Source organism: Eubalaena glacialis, chromosome 1 (genome assembly GCF_028564815.1).
Source record: "Eubalaena glacialis isolate mEubGla1 chromosome 1, mEubGla1.1.hap2.+ XY, whole genome shotgun sequence".
NCBI classification, from domain to species: Eukaryota; Metazoa; Chordata; class Mammalia; order Artiodactyla; family Balaenidae; genus Eubalaena; species Eubalaena glacialis.
In genome coordinates, this window is record NC_083716.1 from 178379998 (window position 1) to 178391987 (window position 11990).

At 37.7% G+C, this 11990-nt stretch overlaps 1 protein-coding gene across 3 annotated transcripts in view; it reads left to right on the plus strand.

Annotated features, from left to right (window-relative positions):
* ERICH2 (glutamate rich 2) overlaps window positions 1–9095 on the plus strand; it is a 30619-nt gene extending 21524 nt beyond the window's left edge. For all 3 annotated transcript variants that reach the window (XM_061201726.1, XM_061201736.1, XM_061201746.1), the window contains 3 exons: window positions 1767–1824; window positions 8181–8252; window positions 8897–9095. In XM_061201726.1, the coding sequence (XP_061057709.1) occupies window positions 1767–1824; window positions 8181–8252; window positions 8897–9018 (252 nt within the window). In that variant the 3' untranslated portion in view covers window positions 9019–9095. The remainder of the gene's footprint in view (window positions 1–1766; window positions 1825–8180; window positions 8253–8896) is intronic.
* The last annotated feature ends 2895 nt before the right edge of the window (window positions 9096–11990 follow it).

An 11990-nucleotide genomic window follows, 5' to 3' on the forward strand; every position in this document is an offset into this window, starting at 1 on the left:
ATCATAGTTCCCCGACCAGGGATCGAACCCATGTCCCTTACATTGGAAGGCAGATTCTTTACCACAGGACCACTAGGGAAGTCCCTCTATGTATTTTATTTTAGAAATTTCTAATGCTCTGTGTTCAAGTTCATGATCTTTTCTTTGCAGTTATAATCTGCTGTTAAGTACATCTCCCTCCTTCTCTCCCTCTCCCTCCCTAGCCCCATATATATATATATTCATTTTGGGTATCCTGTTTATCATGTCTAGAAGCTTTCTTTAAATATTTTTGTAACTATCATTTCTCGCCTCATCATGTTCAGATTTTCTCTACTTTTGAGCATATGGCATATATTTATAATGGCTATTTTAACATGTTTGTCTGCAATGCTATCATCTCTGTCAACTCTAAGTCAGTTTCTATTGATTAAGTTTTCTCCTGCCTATAGGTCATATTTTCCTGCATCTTTGCATGCCTGGTAATTTTTTACCAAATCCTAGATGTTATAAATTATATGTCCTTGGATACAAACTTTTGTTGTTGGACTTTGATCTGGGACAGTTGAGTTACTTGGAAATAGGTTTCTCCTTTTGAGTTTTGCTTTTTAACTTTGTTGGGAGGATCCAGGGCAACCTTTATAGTGTAGGGACACTACTAAGGCAATACCCTTATGAGGACTCTTCCCAGTGCTCTCTGTATTAAGAGGACCTTCCACTCTGGCTGGAGAGAACATGAGTTCTTCTCAGCCCTGTGTGAGGTCCAGTGAGTATTCCATCTGCTCATTCTAGTGATTCTTTCTGCGGCCTCAGTTTCTTAATACTCATATGCAGATCAAAACCAGCCAAAGACTCTTTAATATTACTTCATGTCCCTATCTTGCAGAGTAAACCTAGTGTACCTGCAAATGGTTCAGAATATGTGACACACAAGCAAGAACAATTAACCGAGTGTAGGCTTCTTTTTTTAATGGAAGGTGTCTAAATAACTAATAGTAAAAGATCAGTAAATTGTGGAGCCTAAGTAAGTAAAAGAATATCCAAGAATATTTAATTCCATGGGGAGAAAATGACCATGACATGTGGTGTATTTTTTAAAAGTTATTGAATAATCCTAGTTTTTGTAAATATATATGTGTTCATTTATGGAAAAAATACTAAAACAATGTTCATGGAGATGTTAAAAATAAACATCTCTAAATGGAAAAATATAGATGCTATTTAATTGGGGACAGAATGTGTTTATTTAGCATTTAAATTTCCTACCTACAAAAATATACATACAAATATGCATACAAATATTACTTTGTAATAAAAAAAATACAATAAAAATAGTAAAAGCAAAACTAGATGGTATAAGGGCAATCAATACTGGAAAATATTGAATATACATAATTGTAAATCTATATTTTTTACTAAGTATTGTCATGTAATTATGGATTAAGTTCACAAATAAAAGCTGTATCTGAACCAAAGGGATATTAAAGTGATTAAAGTCTTCAGAGTCTATGCCAGTTGAATCAACCTATGTATTCTCAAATTGTTCAGTAGTGTGTACACTGTGTGGCTGCAGCAAAGCAGAGGTATCATACTTATTCTGTGTGGCCTTAAATAGTCCTTAAATAGTCCTCATTAACTGACTGATTACAGACTCAGTCCTGGAAAAACAAGTAAAAGTTAAAAGCAAACTAGTTAATCATTAATGGAATATTTTCTAGGGAGTTTATAATTGACATTTAAATTATCTGTGAAACTACATAGCTGAAGAATTTCTGAATGTTTTCCAGTTCCTGAGAGCAGAAATGGGCCAAGACTACCGTTTGGCAAAAAAATTATGTCAGATGAGTAAGTACAAAATACTTTTCCGTTTTCCAATCTTCTCTGTTTCCAAATACATTCCATAATATGTAAGATGGTTTGATTATCATACATCTAATGAATTCTCTGATAGTGTCTCAGTGAATCCTTGATAGTAAAAATTGATATAAGGACTAATTTAGACTTCTAGAGTAACTTTGAGTGGGATAAAATGACAGAGACTAATTACACCATTAGAAAATAAGTCAAAATCCTTAGCCTCATGATAACGGGTTAGTAGCATTATGCCTTTAGATTCAAAGACGTGTTGTGTAGTGCAGGAAGCCTTACTTAACATGCAATTATTCCACAAATATTTGAGTACCTACGTGTGCCAGGCACTGTTCTAGGCACTGGACAGATAACGATCCCACATTTATATCTAGTTTCAGACAGATAACAAATTTATCTGTAACTAGTGTGTCACAGATGATAGGTGCTATGGAGAAAAATAAAGCAGGGAAGAAGGAGTAGAAAATACTGGGAGGGAGACAAAGCAGTTTTAAGTAGGATGGTCTAGGAAGGCCTCACTGGAAGACTAGAGCAAACACCTGAAGAAGTTGAGGAAGTGAGTCCTGTCATCTGGAGGAAGTGTGTCCCAGGAAAGACTAATAGCAAATGTGCTGAGAATAAGCCAGTGGAAGAGTGATAGGAGATGAGGTCGGAGAGCTTACAGGTCAGGGGTTGTGCAGATTGCATAACACCTTTCGCAGCTTAAGGACCTTGGCTTTTTCTCTGAGTGAGGTGGGAAACCACTGGACACTTTTGAGTAGAGGAATGATGTGAACTACCTTATTTTTCTGTCTTTGGGTTTTAGTGGTTTGACTTGACGTTCAAAATGGTGGTGGTTTTCTTTGTATTTAAGCAAAGAAAGGTTTGAGAGGTTTGCTGAGTTTCTTAACTCTGTGGGTTGATGTTTTCATCAACTTTGAGGATTTCTTGGCCATTAACCTTCAAAGATTGCCTCTGCCATATTCTCTCTCTTCTCTTCCTGGGTCTCCAATTACATATAAATTAGACTTTTTTTCATGATGTCCCACATGTATCTTATACTCAGCTCTGTTTTTTCCATTTCTTTCTATTTCTGTGCTTCAGTTTGGATATCTTCTATTGACCTGTTTTTGAGTTAATTTATCCTCTCTTTTGCTGTGTCCAATCTGCTGTTAAAACTATCTAGTGAATTCTTAATTTCAAGGATTGTATTTTCCAATTTTAGAAAGTCTATCTAATGATTTTGAAAGATTCCAGCTCTCTGTAAAAAATCCATAATCTTTTCAACTATTTTGCCCATCTTTTTCTCTTACTTCATTAGTCTTAGTTATTTTAAAGGAGAAAATGGCAACTCTACAATTAAACTTTATTAATAATAGACTTGAAATATTAACTATTGTAGACCTGTCTTATGGTTAAAATCTTTTAGTGAAAATGTAGTGTAGGGACATGGGGTCTACTCTCCCTTGCCTCACAGAGTCCCCACTGTGGATACAGTATTTCTTAAACCATCGGCTAATTTCTAAAATGGGTTTCTTGAATGCTTTAACACTACCTATCTCATATCCAAAATAATTTGCCTTGTTTAATCCTTTCAAGCACTTCTGACCTTTAGAGCCATCGAATAAAATATTTCAATCAAAACTGTTTCTGGTGGCCCACAAACAGAATTTCCAATCAGAAAGAATCCTTAGAGAGAGAATCATGTCCAATCCTCTGTTTTTATAAATAATGAAACTGAAGCAGAGAGAGGTTAAGCAGCTTGTGCAGCCCTGCTCAGGGAGCAAGTGACACAGCCAGAACCGGAACCCCGGCCTCCTTTTCCCTCAACTACTTTTCTTCTCTGTGTGGCTGGTATAGAAGGGAGTGATTTTGTAGCTCTAGCTCCCAGTTCTCTGAGTTTTTCTTGTGGAGCCTAATTGTAGGAAAATTTACATATTATATTATATTTTTATATTCATCAATCATTTTAGAAAAGCCTCTGGCTAAAGCTTACAAAATATAGACACTGATACCACCACATCTGTCAGTAAGTTTTGGCTGTTAGCCCAAACTGTAAACAGCAGGCGCTCAGTATAATGCTTATGGACCTGACATACCCGTGCACATGCATTAAGCGCCAGGTCAATGGGGATGAAAAAGTTCAAACTGATATATCTTAATGGGGTTATGTTCCTTTAAAAACTCACTCCTTTCCTTCCAACCAATAAATATTGAGCACTAACTCTGCACCAGACATTATGCTGGGAGCTGGAGAGAAAGCAGAACTCAGAGCACACATGCTCTAAACCCTTTTGGGGTTGATATCAGATGTGGTTCGCACTCTTACTGGCTCATCCAGTAATGCTGTTTACTCTTTTCTGTCCATGGCAAATAGTGGTGCCTCTAAAACTAAGGACTAAACTCTACGAAAAGAAGCTATGGAGTGCCCTAAGACAGACACCGTGATCCAGGGAGCCAAATGGGAAAGAGCTGCTCCCAAGAGGAAGAAGAGGCTGATGGGAAATGTGGGCAAAAAAGCCCAGAGAATGTGGGTAGAGAGCAGGGGTGTGCAAAGTAAGATTGGCTACCCCTGAGGCAGATTGCCAGCCAAGGATGTGAAAATTAGGGAGGCCCCGGTTTTGCAAAGCCAGGCAAGTTCAAGGAAGAACAGAGAGTTGTAGACAGACTGTGTTCCAGGGAGAAGGAAGTGCTAGTTCTTTGATGCCAATAGGAACACTTGGCTGAGGGCTTACCCAAAGTCCCTCTCTGTGTTCAGAGCAACAGACAAAACAAATTCTTATCATCTAGCATGGACCCCAAAATATTATATGTAAATTCTTACAGCATAGATATTCCTTTTCTAAAAAATTTTTTGAAGGATAGTTGATTTTCAATGTTGTGTTAATTTCTACTATACAGCAAAGTGATTCAGTTATACATATATATATATATATATATACATTCTTTTTCATATTCTTTTCCATTATAGTTTATCACAGGATATTGAGTATAGTTCCCTATGCTATACAGTAGGATCTTGTTGTTTATCCACTCTATATATAATAGTTTGCATCTACTAACCCCAAACTCCCAACCCATCCCTCCCTCACCACCCTCCCCTTGGCAACCACAAGTCTGTTCTCTACAGCAGAGATACTCTTTGGTCTCTTTTTTGCCCCATCTTCTAGCTCTTCCATGGAACACTCCACCTTTCTCTATATATGTATTTATAAAGTTATGCATGTAAACATAGATTGTGTATTTACATTTTTATGTATTTATATATGTATATATTGAACACCTACTATGGGAACACTAAACATACATTGTTTAATTCTTACAGCAATTCCATGAGGCAGATATGATTAACCCCATTTTACAGATGAGCAAAGTGAGGCTAGCAAGGAGAACTAATTCACCCAAAGTCACACAGCTACCCAGTGGTAAAGCTAGGATTAGATCCCAGGTCTGGCTTGAGAGCCTATGATTTCTTGCTATATTTCCATTTCCTCATTTGACTAATAAGCTTATATTTCTGGTTAAGTAGGCAGAGACTTGGAAAAGAGATGCTTTTATGAATCAATCAGATTGAAATGGTTCCTATAAGTTGACTAATATATTTTTTATTTGTATCTAAGGCAACTAGTTTATATGAAATACTGCATCTTTGTCCCTGCAGAAATGTTTTACAAATCCATTCTCTTGAATAAAGTCTCCAGTTCCTGGTGTGTTTTCTTGCCATCCAATCACGGTATAGTCATTTGTATCTTCACGTGGCTGCAGGGCTTCCCATCCTGCATCCCAGGTGCAAATGGGTTCTTTTCTTTTTATCCTGCCTTCTAAAAAAGTTGTTGGTGAAGCCTTGGAAAAGTGGTTTTTAAATGAGACTGCAAGTCAAGAGTCCCAAGTACTTTTCTTCATTTATCTCATGATTGACTGTGAGATTTTCTGTCAGTCTTCCCATTTCTTAGTCTCTTTACCTGCAGCCCAGTCATCTCAGGGTGCCAACACTTCTGCTCACAGGCAGCCCGGGATTCTACAAAAATAACTTTTAAGGCTTGAAGACCTACTCTGTCAATTATAATAATTGTAAATGTTTAAGAATAATGGCCTGAAAACCAAAATGGTTCTCATCATTATGGGTCTAACACAAATACAGATGTATCTTCAGAAAAGAAAGTTCCTATAAAGTTTTCTATTTATTTTTGAGTAAAATAAATCACCCTTTCTTATTAGACTAGAGTATAATTTTATCAAGGCATAAAAGGACTGCTTCCTATTCAGTTGTCTATATTCTTTTATTCCTTTTTTTTTTTTTTTAATGTTTTGAAGGCTCCACCTCTGTGTCAGGTACTCTCTTAGGGCTGCAACAGTGAACAAGACCAACAGTCTGTCTACCCTAGCATAGCCTCCTGTCTGAGGGCCTTAGAGCTCCGTGGGCAGCAGAATCCCCAGCTCCCTGCCCCAGCCCTTCAGCCAGAAGGAGGCATCCACTGCACACTTAGGAGGGAACCGAGCCTTCCTCCAGGCCCAGAACCACTCCAGGAAAACTAATAATCAACATTTTTTCAGCACCTACCATGCACCAAGGACTAAACTAAGTATTTATCTTTATCTGTATTATCTGTTTGGTTCATCAGAACAGCCTGATGTGGTCAATATTATTATTACAGATAAGGGAACTGAGGTACAGAGGCATTAAATACTTTCCCCAAGGTGACCCAGCTAGACAGTGGCAGAGCCAGGGTTCACATCTGACAGTCTTTCTTCAGGGTCCATACCGGCCTCTGCTTATGGGCCCCGGTTGGGAAACAACTCCCAGAACATCAACTGCATGTGCTAAGGGCTTCTCTTGCCTTTTTACAAACCCTACTAGCCTGTCAAAGAGTAAAAAAGAGTTTTTTATTTATCACCTAGGATGGATATTGCAGGGCTGTTTCAAAGCAGATACCTTTCCCTCACTCTGAAAATTGACAATTGCCAGCAGTTTTTGTTAAACCCTGAGAACAGCTGATGCCATACTCCACTCCCATGGAATAATCCTAACTCCAACATGAAATTTTCTAAGCTGTGTTCCAAGGAATATTAGTTCAAGATTTCTTAGTAAGTGTTCCATCAAAAACAGATTCCATGGGGATAATAAACTGGGGAAACCACATTCTCCTCTCTGGAAGATCCATAGTAGTTATGAACATATTAATGGCTATGTAAAATCCTGCAGTTGCTCCTTAGTGTAAGCTTTACCTGATTAACTTCATTAGCCTAGTTTCCCAGATACATATTAACATCTTAAGAAACTAGTATCTCAAGGAGCAAGTTGGAGAAACTCTGCTCTAGAAAGAGGCTTAGCCTCAGAGAAAGATTTAGACTGCTAAATTATTTTAGTCTAAGTTAAAATGTACAAACAGTCACTTTTATCAGAAGCCTTAAAAGATGTATAAATACCCCTAGAAGCCTTAAAAGCATGTTCTGAGCAGGTGCACACTCATGCTAACCCAGATTGATGGTACATTGTTATATTAGGAATTAGGAAATAAAGACATTGGTTCGGTGTGTCAGGATGAAAGCCATATGGGGTGAGGCCCTCTGAGCCATTGGGGCCTAGTTGAACCATCCACAATTCTCTGTCTCACTCTTAGCCAGGCAAATAGCACACTTGATGTGTCAGTGCCCCCTGGGGGCCATCAAGATATTACGCAGGAGTCACGACATTTAAATGGATGATGCAGAATTATGAATACACCTCAAGGCAGGTAGGAAGAAGGCAGAGAGAGAGATCTGTAGAGCAAGATCTGAAAAAATAAACTAGTCTAGAAAAACTCTGAAACAAAAGGTGTAAATCTTTCTGGCCTCTAGGACATTGGTAACGTACTAACAGGCCTAAAAAAAATCTATTGATATGGTCCAAAGGAAAGATGACACATTCACATAAAGGATCAGCAAAAAGGAATAAATAACACTTAAAAACAATGGGTCTGATGAAGAGGTGAGAGTGCTGTTAAGTAGGTGATGACTAGGGTGTCATTAGTAAAGTCTCCATGTTTTGCGGGATTTGTACCTTGTTTGGGGAATGCTTATAGTCAAGAAACACTTTGGCTACAGGCCCATGAGGCATGCCTCATAGTGATAGAGATTTCCTTCTTTGGGCAGGAGGTAGAAACTAGAATGAGGATTATTTCCCTTACAAAGCACCTAAAATAAGTAGAACGTTTTCTCTATTTGCGCTTAGATATACCCATGGTATAATTGTTGGTGGTTTTGCTTTGTGCATTTTCACTTACTCTCATTGACAGTTTCAGTGTCATTCTGAAGAGGCTGTTTGCTGAAACACTTCGAACACTAATAACATGCATTCTGTTGTCCATTTTCAGTCCTAATCTATGAACCAGAAAATCCGGAGGCCAAGGAGTTTTTCTCACTTATTGAAGAAATGCTGCTGATGGGTAAATTTAAAAATTGAAATTACTTCTTTCTCATGGAACTATGAGCAGTCACTATTTAAAAATCCATTATCCCAGGAGATTGGCAAAGTATATCCTCAGGAAGTGGTTAAGAAAAGGCTAAATGATCGTCTTGGATGGTTTCATGAAACTGGCTTGTCCTCTGTGGATGGTCAAGATGACTCCCTTTCCTCTGTGGGGTGGAACTGCCCAAGCAAAGCAGGCTCCCTGGGCACAAGGTATTGGGCACTGACAGAGTCCTCAGAGGGAACAGAACCTGCTAACTGTGCCAGGCACTAAAGGGATTATCCCGCAGTTCCAAGCAAAGTCAGTACCCTCTAAATCACCCTGAATCTCACTTTACTCTTATTCTATTTAAGTAAGAATTAAGTTGACAGTAGTAAAAAATATTTTTATAGACCAATGTTTTAAATTTATTTTAAATCCACAAACATCTTTATGCCAGTAAGAATATGTTCTTCTTTGTGCAACTGCTTTGACCCTACATGCAGTTAGCATATTTCAGCTCAGTTCTCACATTCCAAAAATATGTATTTCTTAGTGGCGGGGAAACAAGGAGAATTGTGATTTTTCAGGGTAGAAATATTAAGAAACATTTTAAGCAAGTCTCTCCCTTTCTGTGGCAGAGAAAGCTCAAAATCTGGAGGAAGATGATGAAGAGAGTGAAGAAGACAGTAGCGGTGAGAGTGAAGGGGAGAGCAGTGAGGATCCAAGTGAAGAAAGCTCTGATGAATGTGAAAATGGGTGATGACAGTTGCTGCTATAGTTTAATCTTCATGTATGTTCATTACTGTATACTATGGAAATATAAAGAAGAGAGCTGCATTTCAGTCTAACTTCTTTATTTGGTACAGAGTTCTTTTAATTTATCCATATTAGTTTGAGCTCCTTCTTAATATTTAGATTTTAGCTCAAGGTGAGCTACTCAGAGAGGGAAGTAATCATTGAAAACACATAGCACTAACCATGTGCCAGGTGCTGTTCTATACACATTAATTTGTTGAATCCAGCAAACCCATGAGGTTAGCACTATTATCCCCATTCAACAGATGAGAAAACTGAGGCACAGAGAGGGTGGGTCATTTGCCCAGCATCATATACCTGTTGATCGGTAGAGCCTAGATTTGCATACAGACATCATGGCTCCAGAATCCATATTCCAAGCCCCTCCCATGTCCACTACTTTAGGCATTTTATATCATTTGTTTCATGTTCTTTATAGCATGTATCAGTACCTGAACCTTTCTTATTTAATTATTTGTTCTTTTTTTTAAGGTTTTATTTTATTTTATTTTATTTTGGAGTATAGTTGGTTTACAATGTTGTGTTAGTTTCAGGTGTACAGCAAAGTGATTCAGTTATACATATACCTATTCTTTTTCAAATTCTTTTCCCATTTATGTTATTACAGGATGTTGAGTAGAGTTCCCTGTGCTGTACAGTAGATCCTTGTTGGTTATCTATTTTAAATATAGCAGTGTGTATATACGTCAATCCCAAACTCCCAATTTATCCCTCCCCTAATTTATTTGTTCTTTTTATCTTCTCCCTTCTTGTCAGAAAATGTAACCTCCATAAGCAGGACTTTGTCTTTTCGCTGTTATATCCCTAGCAACTGGACAAGTGCCTGGAAAATAACGGGATGTGTATACCAAGTGAATGAATGAGGTGAAAGTTAATGACAATGTTTATATTCTTTCATAAAATATTTATAAGACTTTATTATGCTATTTATGTATCAATCTACATTATTTTGCTGATTCTGTATTCCTTGATGAATTTCCACCACCTTCAAATTAGGTTGTAAGGTAACTGATGTAAAAATGAGAAAAATATTCCTAAATAATTTGTTTTGAGTGTGCCAATCTGATTTGGGGTTAGGCAGTTTGAATTTTTATTCTTATATCAGCACAGTATCATGTCATATCCAAAATGCTTAAAGCATAATTCATTCTTTGGGCATTTTGTAGCGTGCTAACATTCAGAGGGAGGAATTCGGCCACACCATTTTATAGGCGTATCTGAAAGAAGTGAAGACAGGTATGTATAATCTAGTTACATAAATAGTCGGATAGCACTGAAGGGCTGGCTGATGGAGACCACAAGAACCACTTGTTCTTTTCATTTGTGAGGTGTTTGTTATTCCTTCCTACCATAGGAAAACCATCGTATGTCAATCTGATGTCACTTACCTGATTTTGGAGCCCTCTCCATAAGAAGGTCATTAAATACCCTAAAACTGATATTGCAGACTAAATTAGTCACACTAGTGAAACTTTAGTTTTCTTTTAAAGGAACAAGCAAGTTCTGAGGAAAAAACTCTGAATAAAAAACCATGATATCACAGACCATATTATAGCTACATCTAAGTATTTGCGAGGTTTGATCATGCAGGATAATCCATATTTATCGATATATACCCTTTATCCATATTCTTCATCCTACTTGCACTCCTTTTTTTGTTTGTTTTTGTTTTTTTAAGTTTTTTTAATTTTGATGTGGACCATTTTTAAAGTCTTTATTGAATTTGTTACAATATTGCTTCTGTTTTATGTTTTGTTTTTTTGGCTGTGAGGCATGTGGGATCTTAGCTCCCCGACCAGGGATCAAACCCACACCCCCTGCATTGGGAGGCGAGGTTTTAACCACTGGACTGCCAGGGAAGGTCCCTACTTGCACTCCTTAATCAGTGTAATTTAGGGTGTTGGCATAACCTGACATAGGCATGTGTGTCTGTATGTGGTAGCTAAATATAAAATCTAGTAGCTAAACATAATCTGCAAAGTATTTTTATATTGTTTTATGTAAGTATTTTATATTATTTAACTCACTGGCTTCTCAGTCCTATGAGCAAGCTATTATATTGTCCCCATCAGTTACACAAATTGAATTTGGGATGCTGGGCATATCCAAGGGTAAATGTTGACTGGGGTGGTGGAATTCAGATGAGGAAATTAAGACACGAGATGCTAGGTTATGTTTCAGTATGCGAGATCTAGTGAATCTTGAACCCGTGTTCTGTGCTGCTTCACATGTAGCTAAACTGTAGAAACTGTTTAATGAATCAGCAAACAAGTATCTATATAGACAGTTCAGTTCCAGACCTTTGCCTTCTTCAGAACGTTACAGTGGTGGGAAAGAATCCAAATATTCAACAATTTGCAAATGTACGAAATGTCCACTCAATGGACTTAAGATGGGAACCCACCAAAATAGTTTCATTTATTCAATCAATATTTACTGAAGGCCTACTATGTATACCTGCTCTTAAAGAACACTGGCACAGTTGAAATGCAGGGTGATAGGAAGTCCAGGGTGCTAAGGGAGCATGCAGGAGGGGTACCTAACCTGGGCCAGGTGTCCAGGGAAAGCATTCAGAGGGAAGTGAAGTCTAAGCTGAGAAGGTAGAATGAGGGGGAATTAGCTACAAGAAGAGGATGTGGGGAAGAGCATTCTATCAGTAGATACATTCTGAGTCCAGAAAGTAAATAGGTATGGTTGGATCGCAAAATGAAAATGAACCAGTTAGAGCCGAGACAGATGAAGCTACGTTCATAAAGGGGCTGGGAAATGGAGGATCTTACAAGCTGTGTTAAAGTTTGAACTTTATCCTTGAAGTAGTGGGAGGCCATTGAGAGATTTTAAGGAAAATAATGATTGTATTTTAGAAAGAGCATTCTAGTAGCCAGGTAGAAAAATATGTTCTCAAACTACAGGTCA